The sequence below is a fragment of the Pithys albifrons genome, chromosome 2 (assembly GCF_047495875.1).
Source record: "Pithys albifrons albifrons isolate INPA30051 chromosome 2, PitAlb_v1, whole genome shotgun sequence".
NCBI classification, from domain to species: Eukaryota; Metazoa; Chordata; class Aves; order Passeriformes; family Thamnophilidae; genus Pithys; species Pithys albifrons.
This window is the reverse complement of record NC_092459.1, coordinates 112,578,310-112,594,152: the sequence shown is the minus strand read 5'-3', so window position 1 is coordinate 112,594,152 and position 15,843 is coordinate 112,578,310. Positions and strand designations below refer to the sequence as shown.

Below are 15,843 nucleotides of genomic sequence, written 5' to 3'. Positions count from 1 at the left end.
TTCAGAGGCAGAGCCCACCACAGCTGCACCAAAATGTGAATAATTCCCCTCTTGCTGAGCTCCAGGGGGGCCCATGGATGGTGTAGGCTGAGAAAGGCCTATTTGGATCCTCCCACCACTCCACTGTCCCATGCACTGTCGATCTGTGAATGCATTTTCCTGCAAAAATGAATCACACTTTTATGACAAAATGTTTCAAAAACAAAGCTATAAAATTCTCCACTCGGTTATTAACTTTAAATGAATTGTTTAGGTTGTTTCCTTCCACACACCCCACCCCCGTTAACTTATTCTTGAGGGGAATGTATTTATGGAGAGCCATGTGCTTCTCACATGGCTGAGGCTAAAAATAACTTCAGAAACTCATTCTGGCTAAAACTTAATTGAAAATCCATTTTGTCAGCCTAACACAGACTACGACTGGTCTCTTAGCCTGGTTTCTTTATTTGCAGCGAAAGCCTTGACCAGTCTTTTGAGTGCTGATTATTTCTATATTTCCTATACTCCACCTCTATTTTATAATCTATAAATAAACACATTCCTGAGCCTAAGGAAACCCCCAAATTACATGCAAAATTTATTTTCTGTGTATGGCCTGCCCTTGCACTCAGGCAACAGGCAAATTTAGTTTCTCTCATAAATACATTTGTACACTGTGAAGACAGACAGAATCAGCCAAGGTTTCTTGTTTGGTTTGGGGTTTTGAGGGAGAGAGAGTTATCAAACATTGCGAGTATATTGTCTAAGTACTGAACTGGTTCTCCCAGGTTCTTTTTCTCAGCGATCACCAACTCAGATGCTTCAAAATGTTTGAACCCTCATGGGTCAGATCCTCCTTCCATTTAATTCAATATGAGTGTTGTCACTCATTTTAAAGCAGAGACTGTAGCCCATAATAAACAATTACGCAATTCCTGGATGAAAGGGATGTTTTCTCCTTGCCCTAGATAATTAAGTCCAATGGAGAATCATTCCATTCCCATCACTAGTTGTTTTTTTTAATTGGTCCTGAGATGACTGTGTCCTGAGCCACGAGGGTTGAAATCCTTTAGAAAGGGGACTCAGACGCAGTTTGTGACTGTGGGACAGCAACAGAGAGCTGAGAAGAGCAAAGTAATGTCACCAGGCTCAGGAGCTGCACAGGGATCTGTGTGTCCACTGGAAAAAAAATAAAAAAGCGTGAGTCTACATTAAAAACTAGATGGAACATCACTGATTTTGCTAATATTATGATATCTGGGGAAGAGATTTTGGTCTTGTAAAAATGCTTAGTTTTCCAGCGAAATTCTTTGTTCTTCTGGTTTCAGCACTAGTCATTTCTACAGTGCTAGACATTATTTATTAAAAAGTATGGTCCTTTTTGCTTTCAGAGGTGATGTCAATTAATGATGCTGCATTCTCTCTGTCCAATAGGATGGAACCAGCTGCTATTTTACTAGATCTTATTCTGTCCACTTGTACATCTGATCCTTTCCTTCCTTTTGGTCTGTCTAGGTCCCTTCTCATATGGGAAAGTTCCCCTGACCCCGCTTGTCCTGTGGAATTTTATCTCTGTCTGTAGTTTTGATATAGAGTTATCACTTAAAACACTGTTGAAATGACAGCGAGAGGACATTTACGGCGTTATTTTCTCCCCATGCACAGCTTTTCTTCTGAGCTCTTCCCAGCTCTGTCATGAGCTGCTGATCATTCATACTGACACCCAGGTTAGTAAGGTTCCCTTAGCGTCAAAGCATGGGAGCATTTTTGCAACATACTTTGCTACATTTTTCTACTCTGACTTTCTCCATTGTTGCATTGTCTATTTGGAATGGAGTTTGTTCCCATTTTTCTTCAGCTTTGTTTAGCTTTATCTGTTTTGTGCTACCTGCTAAATTTAGCAATCACTTCTCAGGTAGACAGATAAAGATAGATAGATAGATAGATAGATAGATAGATAGATAGATAGATAGATAGATAGATAGATATATGGTAATTATTCTAATTTTTTAATATTTACTGTTTAAATTATTTTCAGTCTGTGGCAAAATTTTGGCCTGTCAACCAGTTCATTTAATTATCTCAGGTAGGAGCCTTTCTGCAAAGCTGTGGTGTTTTGCTGGAACAGTTGAAGGATGCCAGTGGATTGGAGAGGTCTCATAGCTCTTCTCATGTTATGCTTCCAAGTCCTCTATTTCTCTAAGGGTTGTATCAACTATTTGACTTGGTACTGATTTCTTGATTAAGTAGACAACATTATAGTCACAACCACTGCACTACACGAACCAGAACTGTTTGTGAGCCAAATGTTTCTGAGAGGATTGCCAAGTGTTTTCCAGAGACAACTAAAGCTGCCATACCTAACTCCTGTGTAAAGATACTGTAGGCTTGATGATCACAAGGAGGAGGCAAACCAGAACAATTTAAACATTTACACATTCATGTTCCCCCAAGATGCTAAATGCTGCCCAATTTAAATTAGTTTATTTATTAGTTATTATTTATAACATAGGTGAGTTTGCTTGGGATTCTTGGGGCAGGATTCAGACTCAGCACCCTTAACCATTGCTGTTTTTCGTTATCTAATGCATCTACAACCAGCAGCTTGAATTGCACATACATCCAACTGATCTCTTCAGTCCTGATGTCTCTAATTGCATTATTAAGCAGGGATGGCCGTGCCTTCCAGTCTTCTTTCAGGTGGGGGGTATGATTTTTTTAATGGAAACTGTTTAATTAATGAAAACCCTAACAAAGATGAGGTTAGCAGTAAAACATTCTTTATACTGGTATAGATCATTCCTGCAGATCTGAACACATTTTCTGTTTGCATCATCCCTGCCTGCAGAGAGGGGCAGTTACACACCAGTATTTCAGTTATACCAGTTTCAAATTAGAAGAATTTAACTGATTGCAAAACCCCCGTGTCCTTCAGCTTCGAGGAACCACCGGGAGTTAAAAGGCCAGAAATCGAATTTCAAGCATCTCAGAAGTGCATGACAAAACCTAACATTTAACACAAAATTATTGCTTACTGGCATTTTAGCGGTGTTGGAAGGGGCGAGGTGCTCGCTACAAAAGGCAGGAAATTCAGAGTTAGCGCTTCCCTGTGCGCCATCACCCTCTGCAGTGTGTGTTGGGGCTGCTGCCCTGCGGCACACCAGGTATGTGGGTTTGGCTGCTCCTCCGCTGTCCAGCTCCTCCTGCAGCCTCCTCTGACAGTGGTGGCCTCCAAACTCTGGGTGCCACCATGGCTGAGACGCCCAAACGCAGCTTTGAGGCGGGGTATTCAGGGAGTTAAAATCTGCACCTACTGGGGTTTGTCTTCTGCTTTGGAGCCTCTTGGACTTCATTATTTCCTCTATACCCATCAGCATTAGCAAGTTTAAAATATATCCCACTTATGTAGCTGGAAGTTTGAAGGCTTTAAGTATAACAATAAAAGTGATGGTGAGATTAATGACAAGAGCAGAACAGCAGATAACAACAGTCAGGCTTTAACTCCCACAACCCCCGCAGGGATTAAATACACAAAGCCAAAGTTTCTGTGTGGAGCAAACTCAGGGCAGGTCGGGGGATTAAAGGCAGGTATCGGAGGGCAAAATCTGGTTTGCTCTTTGGCAGGAACAGGGATTTGGAAACCCCGTCCGCCAAATCAAAGGACAACAAGCAGCAGACAAAGTTCTGTTCTATTTGGAACAAAGAGCTGCCAACATGTTCATGTCAGGGTTTGTTTTTTTTCTTTTCCTTTGGGCAGGCAGAGCTGGGTTGGAGTCCAACAGCTCCCGACCTCACCCGCACCCAGGGAGGAGGACGCCGGCACCAAAACACGAAGTGCAAAGGCAGGCACGTGTTTAGGGGAGCTCTGCAAACACAACCCCTGCACACAAACTGGTCGGTATATTGATGATTTTTTGGAATTTTTGCTTCAGCATCTCATTATGTCCTTTAATGAAATTACTGGCAATGAGGTAGATGGGGTTTTTTTTCGTTTGGTTTGAATTTCTAAAAAGCATAATTTCAGCAGTTTTTCTCTGTTCTTACATACACACACACACAAATTGCTTTAGACAGGAAGAATTTTCTAAATTGAGTTAGACTTGACTCAATAATTGAAAACCTGTTTCTAAAAAGTACTGTGGTACTTTGCATTCTGAAAAAAAAATTCTTGTATTCCCAGTTGTTTTTCAGTAAACTTTCATCGGTCTGTTGAAAGTTCTGCAAGTGTGAATATTCATATTTCAAACATCTGGCTTGCAAATCGAGCATTTCAGAGGTACTATAGCTCTTCTTACTACAGAATTGTCAGTAAAACTTCAGCAACAACCAACTCGTTTCCTCGCCAAGGGGCAGGTTCTGCATTATTCACACAAATAGGCTTTTTTTTTTTCCCCCATTGACTGGAATGGGAGCAGAATCCATCCTGAAATTGTGGCCCCCCTGGTTTAATCCATGACAAGAGACAAACAAATAGACCCTTTGAAATGAGTTTCATCTTTTGTGTCCCATTTGTTGTCTGAAGCAGGTGTCAATTGGATCTTTTCCTGTCTGCCTGTGGTTGAAAAGCAACACGTTGTGGTTAAACCCACTTGTAAACTGTAGTATTTTACACAAAAACTTCCCCGGGTATCTACGAAAAAGCTACTTGAGGTTAAGTACCAGAAGTCAAAAAAGGGTTAATTTGCTTCCCCCCCACGCCCCCCTTCTCTCCATTTCTCACTCTGTGACAAGTTGTTTCTTGTTTAAAAAAGATCTCTCTCCTGACTCCATATACAGTAAAAAGATTCTTCATACACAGGGTCTGATCCTGCCTGCACTGAAGTTCATTTATTTGTAAAAAGAATTTCCTTTTATAGCGGGCCCAGCCACGAATTTCCTATTTTCTTGAGCCAACAATCTTATCAACCACCTGCTTTTTGGATCTAGGGCTACAAATTGCCTCTGAGTTTTTAATCTTTTGAAAAGGTGACTTTGGAACCAAAACTACAAGAAGCTGCCCTGGCTGCCCTGCCAGCTGGTCAGACTGGTTGGCTTTGCAGAAAAAACCCACCACTTGCAGCTTCAATAGCAACAACAAGCCCACACATCGCACATTTTGAAGGAATGATGTTCTGTATAAGAAAATTTATAAATTGTTACATGATGCTATTGCATAAAATTAACAACATTATAAAGGCTTTTCCAGGTAGGGCTGTGCTGTTTTACAGTGAGTCGTGCCTCTGTTTTGTACCGGTCTTTCTAAAGCCTCCGAGGAGGATTTCTGTAGGGTGGCACCACCTCCTGAAGCCAATTCTTACTGCACAAGGATATTACCAATAAACAGAGAAGAAAACTCTTAGTTGTTCATTAGCAGCAACTAACTGTCTCGGGCAGCAAGGTGGAGCTCCAGGTACTGCTTTGTCGGTGCCGTTCTGTTTGACACTTGCTGATGTATTCAGGGTTGTAGAGGAGCGAAAATCTTCTCCAGACAGGTCAGCTGCCTTGAATAAACACGGGCTTTGATCTCTATTAAGTTCCTCAGTCGCAGGTACCCAGGCGCTGCACATTCTAAGCCGTCTCCTCCCTCCCTCCCTCCCTCTCTCTCTCCCTCCCTCCCTCTCTCCCTCCCTCTCTCTCTCCCAAGTGCAGAGAGGAGCCTCCAGCCGGCCCAGACGTGTGTCCCCAGCACTTTGTCCACAACTTCTGCTCCTGGCAGGACCAGGAGAGATGTTTGCGTGATTTCCCCAGAGCCTGGTGGGTGCCTGTGCTCTCTCGCCGCTATTCACTGGCACGAACCGGGTGTCAAGGCTGCTGCAAAGGCTCTTCTGCAGCTTCTCTCTGTGCTCTCAGCGGCTCATCCAGATCCTCTCAGCCTCTCACATCCCACCGTGGACAGTAGGTGAAGCTGTTGCTATCCAAACTGCGCCTGAGAGCGCCAGCAATGTGCACATTTGTTTGCCAGACAGCACACTTGGAGCTGGGGAGCAGAGAACGCTTTTCTTAGAATTAAATACTTTGGATGAGAGGCCCCAGATTCTCTGTTTTCTTTCTCTGTTGCCTTATTTGACATGATGTCACCCTCCTTTGAAGGCACTATTTGGGGTTACAATTATCATTGTAGGTGCTGGGACATTGCAGACATGGGCACTGCTGTGCAAAAAGCTGCACTGAGGGAGGAGGAAAAACCAGCCTGCACTTCCACACTGTGGAAGAAGCATCTAATCCAACTATCCATTCTTAGTCCCGGAGAAATTAATTTGACACCTTGGCAATTTAAAAACCCCAAAACATTTAGGGGCACACGTGCTAATTGAAATTATTTCTTCACCTGCAGTAGTAACTATTCTCAGTTTCCTTCAACCAAATGGCTGTGTAACAGAAATGCCTGCACTGAGCATGTTGTCACAATCCCTAAAGAACAGAGATTTCCTTCCCCTAAGAGCTTTTTTCCTGCATCTCAGAAAACATAGATGTTTTAAGAGACCTGTTGTAGATCATTCAGATGTCTCAGCATTTGTCATCAGGCTCAGATTTGGGGCACCAGTGGCACTCAGAGAAAGAGGCAAATGGCAGTGAAAAAACCCGCCCTCATTCTCCATGTTTCTCCCACCGTTGTTGAAAAAAGTCCTTGTCTAATGACAGGATTGTGGCATTTTTCCACTTGCGTCAGTTTCTGGTGTGCAGTGTTTATCTGGAAACATTCGCTTTATAGAAGAGGATGTTTATCATTAATACTGTTTGGTTACTAAAGCACTGGCTCAAAATGGAGCTGAGAAACCTCAGTGTAAATTCAACACTTAAGCATTAGAGGCATTAGGACATGCAGGTTTCAAAACTGAAGGTTTCATTGATGTGGCATAATTTTGACTTGACAAAGCACTACACAAAGATATTACAAAACACAAAGTGTCGACTATCAAGCAAAAGAACCGACTGAGTAAAACAAATAAAATCAAATTCCTGAATCCTCTGTCCGTGAGGCATAACTAGACTAGGCAGACCCCCACCTGTGTCAGTGCAGCAACACAGTAACAGGAGTTCTATTTGTGTTGAATCAGTGAAGTGAATTTAGGTGTCATCATCTGAGGCCACCAAGAACTGAGCTCTATTTTCTTCACCTTCTTTGTGGGAATGAAGGCTTCAAGGCAATGGAGACATCTCAACTCCTTTAAGAGGCAGTCTTCATCTCACCCACCATTTGCTATGAAATCCTCCACTCCCTTTTCCTGCTGCAGAGCTGTCCTTCAGCCTCAGCTGGCTTTCTGATTTGTTTTTATTATTATTTATCTAAGCTTCTGATCTCCAGAGTCACAAAAGTAGGATTGAAAAAAAACCAATTGCAAGTCAGTAAAGTAACTTCACCCTGGGGAAGTGAAGGGTTGAAAACCATAGGTGTGGAAGGTGTGAATTGCTATGTTTATCTATTTTTTCTTTTTAGTTATCAAGAAGGCTGGTGGCTCCTCTGCTGAACATAGGACAAGACCTGTCAGAATTGATCAGGCAAGTCAAGCCTCAGTCATACAACCCTTTACGGTGAGTTACAACTTTTTTAGCCATCAGCTGGGACAGGATCACCTCCTCTCTGCTCTTGGCTCCCACCAGACATATTCCTGTAAAGCTCCTTCCCTTCAGTATTCCTGTAGGTATACAGAGGATGAGCTGCCATGTTATTTGTAATTATATGTAATAATTTCAATTTAACAATAAATTTGGCCAAGTCAGTTTAGTGGGTGAGCCAAAATAGTGGCTCGCTGCTGCCAAAACAGGGGCTGCCTCCCAGCTCTGAGCCAGGGGGCCAGCCCTGCCACATGCCTGGCACCTCGGACAGAAAACCACCGGGGAAGCCTCAGCTGATGTGCTGTGGCTCACTGAACCAGCTCACTCAATCAGTCTGAGCCTTTCCTCTGCAGCACTCGGGTCCACAATGCCAATTCAGGCACTTCTGCAGCACCAGAACTGTGCACAGAGGAAAGGGGGTTGCTGGTTTCACTGTATTTCTCTAAAGAGGCAAAAATTGCCTTGTGGCAAAGCTCTTCTGAAAGTCAGCAGAATTCAGACTCTGGGCACTTTGGAAAAGCGTGGCCTGGCATGCTGATTCCCACAGTCCCCTACTGCCACATCTTGGCAAATGCTACGCTGCAGTTGCACATCATCAGTACAAAAATGTGCAGCATATTGAACAGTGAAAATGTGCAGAGTGTAAAATAAACAGAATTTGGTACTAGAAGAAAAACACCTAACAGCTGGGAAACTGGACTGACTGTTTTCTCCATTTCCATATTCCATAATTCTGGCTCATTATACGTTTCCCCTTTTGCTTCAAATTTTGATAAAGTGGCCACTGAATTTCCAGCCTGTCATACAAGGCACCACAGAATTCAGAAAATCTTGACCCCAGTCAGTGGCAAAATATGTAGATGGGAAGCAAAACACTAGAATAAGCAGGAAAATGGAGATCTCTAAGCTAATATTTTTTTTAAAAAAAGAGGGTGACTACTATTCACATTGTAATTTATTGAGATAAAAGGAACCATGAATCACAGAAAGACTTAGGTTGCCTGTAGAGGAATGTTATTATTTTTTCCTTTTTTTTTATTTAAGAGAAGACCCTTGTGTGTGCATTTGCAGCTTATACCTAAGAGGTTGGAGCTAGAAGCTAATCAGCCATTCTGTCTCCTATCTGCTGATCTGCTGGCGTTGGGGGAAGGGGAATGTGGGCAAACAGGCATTAAATTCCACCGGCAGGCGACGGGAAGGTATTCCTTGATAAGCAGCATCCAAGATGATGAGCTGTAAAGCAAAGCCCCTGTTAGGAAGCAAGGGAAGAGGCAGGGAAAGCTTTAGCCATCTGTCTCAACCCAGCCTTGCTCAATGCTTGCCAGAGCAGAGGTCACCACCAACAATAATAACCCTCAAGAAGCCAGACGTATGCTTTCCATTCACCAATAATCTACAAAGCGTCTTAGGGTGAAATCCTGGCTCCTCTGAAGTCAATGGGAGCTTTGCCAACGACTTCAGTGGAGCCAGGTTTTCATCCCTGATAATTTTAAAGCAACCCCCAGGCTTAAAGATGAAACAACGGCATCCTAGGAGTGGGTGCAGGCTGAGGAGGGCAGATGGGGCTCTACCAGCAATGCTGCTCTGAAAAGCTGTCAGATCTTACAGACAGGAATGCCTCCACAGTCCTGAAGCAATGCCAGGATGGACCGTGAAGGGGTAAAGTGGCCAAGCAGGTCAGCACCAATACTTTTTAACTGCTGGGACAACTGGGGTGTAGGACTCAAGTGATACTCTGGTATAAAACCCAGTGGTGCTCCCACCTCTATGTCCTCATTTCTGAGATAAAGCATATAAAGCGAGTGATGCTGCTTTATGTTACATCATACTGAATTCTTTTTCTCTCTCCTCCTTATCGAGCTATTCTCATGCTGGCCTTGAAGGGTGTCACCTGGTGGCATTCATCCAAAGTGAGGATTTTTCACACTTGACCAGTACAATCGAAGTACTGTTTATTTCAGTCACTAGGACCACCCAGCCTCTGTAACGTGCTGTGTCTCACTTAGGCAATATTTTCAGGACTCCTAACACCAAGTGGAGGTACCTACACAGTGATGTAGAGGCATTGACCCTGGGCAGTGTGGTGGACAAGCACATGAGGTGGTCAGGCACAATGGGCACAGCAGGAGACAGGAGCACCACCAGCAGGACATCACAAATTCAGCCCTGGACAGAGTTTCTTGGCCTGGGGCACTGAAGGTGGCACTGACGGTGGCACAGTGGCTGTGGACAACTGCTGGGCATTTTTGTTGACAGGCCGGTCTAGGGGAGACTATGGGGCCTTCCATCTGGCAATGTCATGACTGGGGGCAACAGAACCCTGAAACAACCTTCCCGTGAGAGAGTCCTCACCACGTGGTGGAGGCTACAACATGGACACCCACAACCCCCTTTTGAAGCTGTGCAACGGGGGCATGGGATCTGCCAGGCTTGGGAGAGGCAGGACATCAGAGGAGCTACCACAGCTTCCCGAGTCCTCTCACATCAGCTGAGCTACAGTACCTAACCATACACCACGCTTGTCATGTCACAAGTGCTGCATAAGATGTGCGAATTTAACCCTGTTTTGAAGAGCTTGGGCTCAGTGCATTTCCCCTTACACTGGTGAGGAACTGGGAGTGCACAGGAGCCAAGTCTGCTTTTACCACCAAAGGGAAGAGAAGTGGAAGGTAAAAGATGGAGGTAGAGGAGTGAGGTGCAAACTGTGAACCTTCACAGAGAAGGAGCTGTCAAAGGAAAACACTTCCCTTACCCCAGCACCACTGTCAGACACGCTTGCTGACCCACCTCCCTGTTGAGTGCCCGGAACTGTATCCCAGGAGCAGCATCCCACAGGCAAACCCTGCCTTCATTTTCCAGGGACTAGATGGCTTCTGGAGCAAGTGTTCATCCAGTCAGGAAAAGAGAGCTTTCCCCCTTGCCTTTAAATCCCTCTCCCTGTGGGTTGTGATGCAGCCATCTGGATTCATTGGTGAAATCATCTGCTGATTTAACAGTGTGAATTTAAATGGGCATCTCTGGTGCACCTGTGTGCACAGTCCATGCAGGCATTATCACCATACCCCTGTGCCACTTTTACATCAACTTTTTCCAGTGGGAAGAGGCTTCAGTTTCTTGCTGGCACCCGCTTGGAGCCAGTGACTGCATCGCCCTGTCCCTCTCTAGCTTTGCACAACAGCTTAATGCATAAAGTGCCACGAGGAAATGCGCACCACCATGGGCCCATCTCATCTGGATTAAAGATGTCTCTTGGTTCAGTTTCGTAAGGCGAGGGAGAACTCACATTACCCAGAGCTTGGCGGCACATCCATGTGTGTGTTTTCCACCAGGCTGTCACTCGGACTGTTTCACATTACGAGCCTTCAGGCTCACTCTGGCTGTCAATTTGTACTATTAAGCTCTGAAATACAGAACTCACGTGCCAAGTTTCCACTTTCCTTCGGCAGCCGGGATCCACTGACAGCCTCTAGAATGGTCAGGCTTTGGCAGACCTGGAGGACACTTGTTCCTCTTCACTGTCCATCTCCCAAGTCCTGCCTCCGTAACCATCCCATTTTGTGCTCACAGCCATGCCTGGCACCAGGATCCCAGCGATGGTGGCAGGAGGAGAGCCCAGGCCGAGCGATGACAGCTGAAGTACATCAGTGTTTTTATCTTCTCGATATTTCGATTAGTCCAAGGAATGTTTGGGTTAAAAAAAAAGGCACCACATTTTTTAAAAGCCACGTGACAGTCCCACAGGCTGTTATGGCTGTATGAACTATCAAATCGCTTGGTATGATTTGCTGTGTAACTGAGAGCACCTGTGTGACACTGGGCACTTATCAGTGAATGGTTTCACGAGATGGAGCGGCTGTACCTCACTCTGACGTATTCAAGGCAGCCCCTTGGAAGTCCCTACCTTGCACAATCACCTGTGCTGACCATTCCCACTGCAGTGCTATCATGGAACACGCTTGTGGATTAAAAATCCTCCAGTCTGAAGGTTTGGGGTTTGTGGCTTTTGGTCATATCTTTAATGATATTCCAGTGCAATTATTTTAACCCTGTTTCTGCCTGATTCCTGTGTATTCAACAGTGGTTATCAATGGAAGGGAAACCTATCTGACTGGAAAGGTATGAGACATCATTCTGACTCATTGATGACCACAGCCTTCAGCTGCACTGAGACCTGCAAGAAACCTCCCCTGAGCTCTGACTCTCATGCACCAAATATGCCAGATTTCCAGCTTGGGCACACTATAGGCTGAGGCTCCCACGATCACCTCAGTCCCAGATGGCACCTCACACTGGAGGAACATCTCACCCTTACACTGCAGGAACCCTACTGAGGACATCGGTCTCAGGCTAAAAATGTTTTGGATGAGAAATATGTTTTCCCCAATTCGCCCATTTAGCGGTGTTGGTACCAATTCAGCCTCCCAACTGTGACACACTCACTCAAGCCATGAATGTTCGTATCCTCATTTTTACACAAAACCTTGCCAACTGTGGAAAAATAATGACAAAGACTGCATATCTCCTGTCTTTTGTTAGGTCACTTTATTTATGCTTCAAGCTGATTTGGACTGTGTTTGTTCTTGTTACACTGAGCTGCATCTTGAGCACTCGAAAAGATGTTTGGTTTCCTCAGACTGCATGCAAAGATACTGCCTTACAGCAAGTGATAATTCAAGCCTCATTTTCACATATTTTCAAATCCACATTACTTTAAATTTGGGGGCCTCCCATCTGAGAGAGAAATCTTTTTCCACGGTACTGATGCAGTCAGCAACCAAGAGGAGAAGGAAAACAAGAGTGAGGAGTGTCAAACCCCAGCAGCCCAAGTGCTACAAGGGACACACAGACCAGCTGAAGGGGACGTGTCACTTCAGAGCAGCTCCGTCCCAGCCGAGCAGTGGTGGCAGTCGGGACGCAAGGTGCAACTGTCTGCGGGACGGGGTGTGGGTCCACAAGTGCGGTGTCCTGGCAAAGCAGGGCTTGCAGAGGGGCAGGTCGGCACAGGGAGGAGGGGAGCAGGGTTGGGGGGGGATACGCTAGGCTGGAGCAGAAGCTGCAGAGAGGGAGAAGGGAAAGGGGGGGGGAGCAGGGGGAGAGGACAGCAGGGGAGGGAGGCAGGGCAGTATAAAAGCATCCGACACGTACCTCTCCCGAAACAGAGCGAGGGGGCGAGAAAGTGGGTCTGGAAGCAGCAGCAGCAGCAGGAGCCAGGAGGCGCGGCAGCCGCTCGCAAACACGCACACACGGTGGCAGGAGAGTGCGGCGCTGCCCTTGCCAGCCCTAGGGCACTGGAGGGAAGAGAGAGGAGAGATGGAGCCAGGTATCCAGCTCCCGGGGAGGGCAGCGGGCAGCTGAAGCCTTTTGCAGCCCCTCGCCCCCCGCGCCCCCAACCCATTTCCCACGGCCGGGCCAAGGGGTAGAGAAGAGGAAGGGGGCCGGGGGAGGGAAGCAGCGATCTGCCCCTCTTTCCCCTGAGGAGCTCGCAGCCGCCCCGTCGAGGGCTGAGAGCCGGCGGGGGTCGCGGTGCCACCCCCGCCGCGAAGCGCCGGGACAGTGCGGACCCGGCAGGGCAGGGCGACGCCTCGACGGGCGTCGCGGAGGGAGGGGGGAGCGGCGGGGCGGGCGAGGACACGGCGGCGGGAGGGGGAAAAGCTGGTCCAGGGGCCACCCCCATCCCCGCGCGCGGAGGGAGGCGATAGCCCCGAGCTCTCTCCTCCCCTCGGAGCGTCCCGGCTTCCCCGCCATGTGAGACTCGTCCCCAGCCTCCCCCCCGCCTCGCCCTCCCTCCCTCCTCCCTCTCCCTCGCACACACGCTCCCGGCTCCCCCCGTCCTCGCAGCGTCTCCCCGCCGGCCGCCGAGCCCCGCTGCTCTCCGCCGGCCGCGGCTCCCCGTGGCGGCGGGGGCTCGGCCGCCCGCTCCCTCCCTCCGACGGCCCGCGGTGCCTCTGGGTTGCAGGGCTGCCCGCAGAGACGCCGCCGGCCCGCGGCCCCGCCGCGGGTACCTGCCGGGTACCGCCGGGCAGCGCCGGGACTCTGGCGGCCGCCGCGCCGTCCCGCCCCGACGTGGCTCCGCCGTGGGGCGGCGGCCCCCGCTGCTGCTGCTGCTGCTGCCGCCGCTGCCCCGCGCCCGCCGCCCGCCCCGCCGACGCCGAGGGCGCCGCGGTCCCCGCCGCCCGTCCTGCGGCTCCCGGAACCGAGACCGGGACCGGGGCCGCTCCGGCGGCGGCGGCGGCCCCGGTGGCTGCGGCGGCGGCGGGCGCGGCTCCTCCTCCGCCTCCGCCTCCTCCGCGGCCGCCGCCGCGGGGCCCTAAAGCCGCCCGGCTCAAGAGGATGGTGCGGCTGGCGGCCGAGCTGCTGCTGCTGCTGGGGCTGCTCCTGCTCACCCTGCACATCACCGTGCTGCGCGGCGGCGGCGGCGAGCCCCACGCCCCCACGGGCGCCGGCAACCACAGCCAGCGGCAGGTGAGTGCCGCCCCGCCTCCCCCACCACCCACCCGCGTGCCCGGCGCCGTCGGGGGCAGCTCGGGGTTGGCCGGGCTGGCGGGAGCCGCCGCCGTGCACCTGCTCCTCCTCCCCTCGCCAGCCGCGGCTGTGCCGATCCCGGGGATTCCCCCTCCCGAGGGCTTTCCCTGGGCGCGCACGAGGTGTCCTGTGCCCTCCTCGGCGTTGTGCTGTCAGCGGTGGGCAAGGCAGAGCCGCCGCTGGATGCCGCGCTGGAGGCGTCGGGGCGGCTCCCACGCGTGTCCCCCTGTGCCGCAGGTGGGGCGCGGCGCACGACGGCGGCGCGCGTGGGGCAGGCGAGCCTCGGGGGCAGCCCGGGCCGGGGCAGGGGTCCCACCCAGGGCACCCCTTTCTGAAGGCACAGCATTCCCCAGAGCGAGCGTGGACCGCATTGGTGTATGATGATGGGAAACGCGGGAACAAAACGCTTGGCTTTCCTTGGAAAGTGTCAAGAGACAGGTTGACATTCAGTCCTGAATCAGCCAAGAACCTTCGGGTTATAGGTGCTTGTGACCTATTCAGCTCATTCCAGTCTCCTGATCCCATGAAACCCAACAGTGTCCAGCAAACGTAAAGGACGGGTTTTTTTCTGTTTCCTTATTTCTGCAGGTGATACTTTTTTATTCAGTATCACATGTTGCCATTCAATTGCAATGGTTGGAGACAGTGATCCAAGCTACAGAGTCATCAACGGCCCCAGGCAAAGCTTGTAGATCTCAGGTCAGCTGCATGGACCCTGACCACCTTTTTTCCTGTATCCAAGTGTTAAAGAAAAATCAACCACCAAATCATGAACTGAGAGAAAATGTATAATTATTATCACCATAAATTTACCTAAACTGCTCTATCATCTCAGAAGGAATTATAGTACCAGCAGGGCACATTCCATAAAGGATGAGGACAGTGAAGGAGAGGGCAGGCTGTACTCATCACTATTTGCATGGGATCCCTGGCAGGTGGTCCACAGAGTGAACCCACCAGCTGCAGGAGGGAACCTGGGATCTGCAGACTCCACATCCCAGTCACAAACTGGAGTCGGGTCCTCTTAACTCAGCAAACCTTCTGCTGGACTTGGTGGGAGTCCTGCTTGGGAGTGCTCAGCCATGCACTTTGAGTAAGACCCCACCATGCTGTCTCTCTTTTGAGCTGCAGTTTTATCACTGGCTTGACATTCCGGGATGGATTTTTTAATATCTTCAAGATTTCTGGTAATAATGTTTTATGAATGATGCTTTTCTTTCCTCATGGGCACTTGAAATGCCTTTTGAAATGATCTTCCTTGGAAAAGTAAATTTGGAGAGGTTTTTTATGAGGTGTTTGCTATCATTAGAATAACCCTGAATCTGCCTTTTCTTGACAGGCTTGTAACATAATGAGGGAAACATCTGGGTAAATGGGAACTCTGGGTGATGCCATTTCCCTGAGGAGCTCCTTTTAGAGCACTTGCAAGGTTAGGGTGAAACAAGAGGAAAAGCATCTTCAGAGAATTATCCTGGATTATTATCATTGTAGTTGGCTGTCTCATGAAAATCTCGTAAATGTCGACTTCAAGAATTTTTTCTGTCCAGTAATTTTTTTACAGATTACCTTAATAAACTCTGTGCCTTTAGGCACTGTGATAGCTTTAGCAGTTCGTATTTTTGTGTTCTGCCACTTGTAGAATTGAAAATTTTATATACTTCCCAACTGAATTGATTCTGCAGTTACGTATTTGAGAGAGTGTGTCTGTGCAAGACATTATGGGGGGAAAGGATATTGATTAGAGCAATTGGTTAAACAGATGGAAGTCTATCAAATTTTTTTTGTTTTATACCTTCCATTGATTCT

At 48.4% G+C, this 15,843-nt stretch overlaps 1 protein-coding gene across 1 annotated transcript in view; it reads left to right on the top strand.

Annotated features, from left to right (window-relative positions):
* Positions 1-12,685: 12,685 nt before the first annotated feature.
* ISM1 (isthmin 1) overlaps positions 12,686-15,843 on the top strand; it is a 39,704-nt gene continuing 36,546 nt past the window's right edge. The window contains exons 1-2 of the mRNA XM_071548099.1: positions 12,686-12,835; positions 13,472-13,977. Coding sequence (XP_071404200.1) covers positions 12,826-12,835; positions 13,472-13,977 — 516 coding nt within the window. The 5' untranslated portion in view covers positions 12,686-12,825. The remainder of the gene's footprint in view (positions 12,836-13,471; positions 13,978-15,843) is intronic.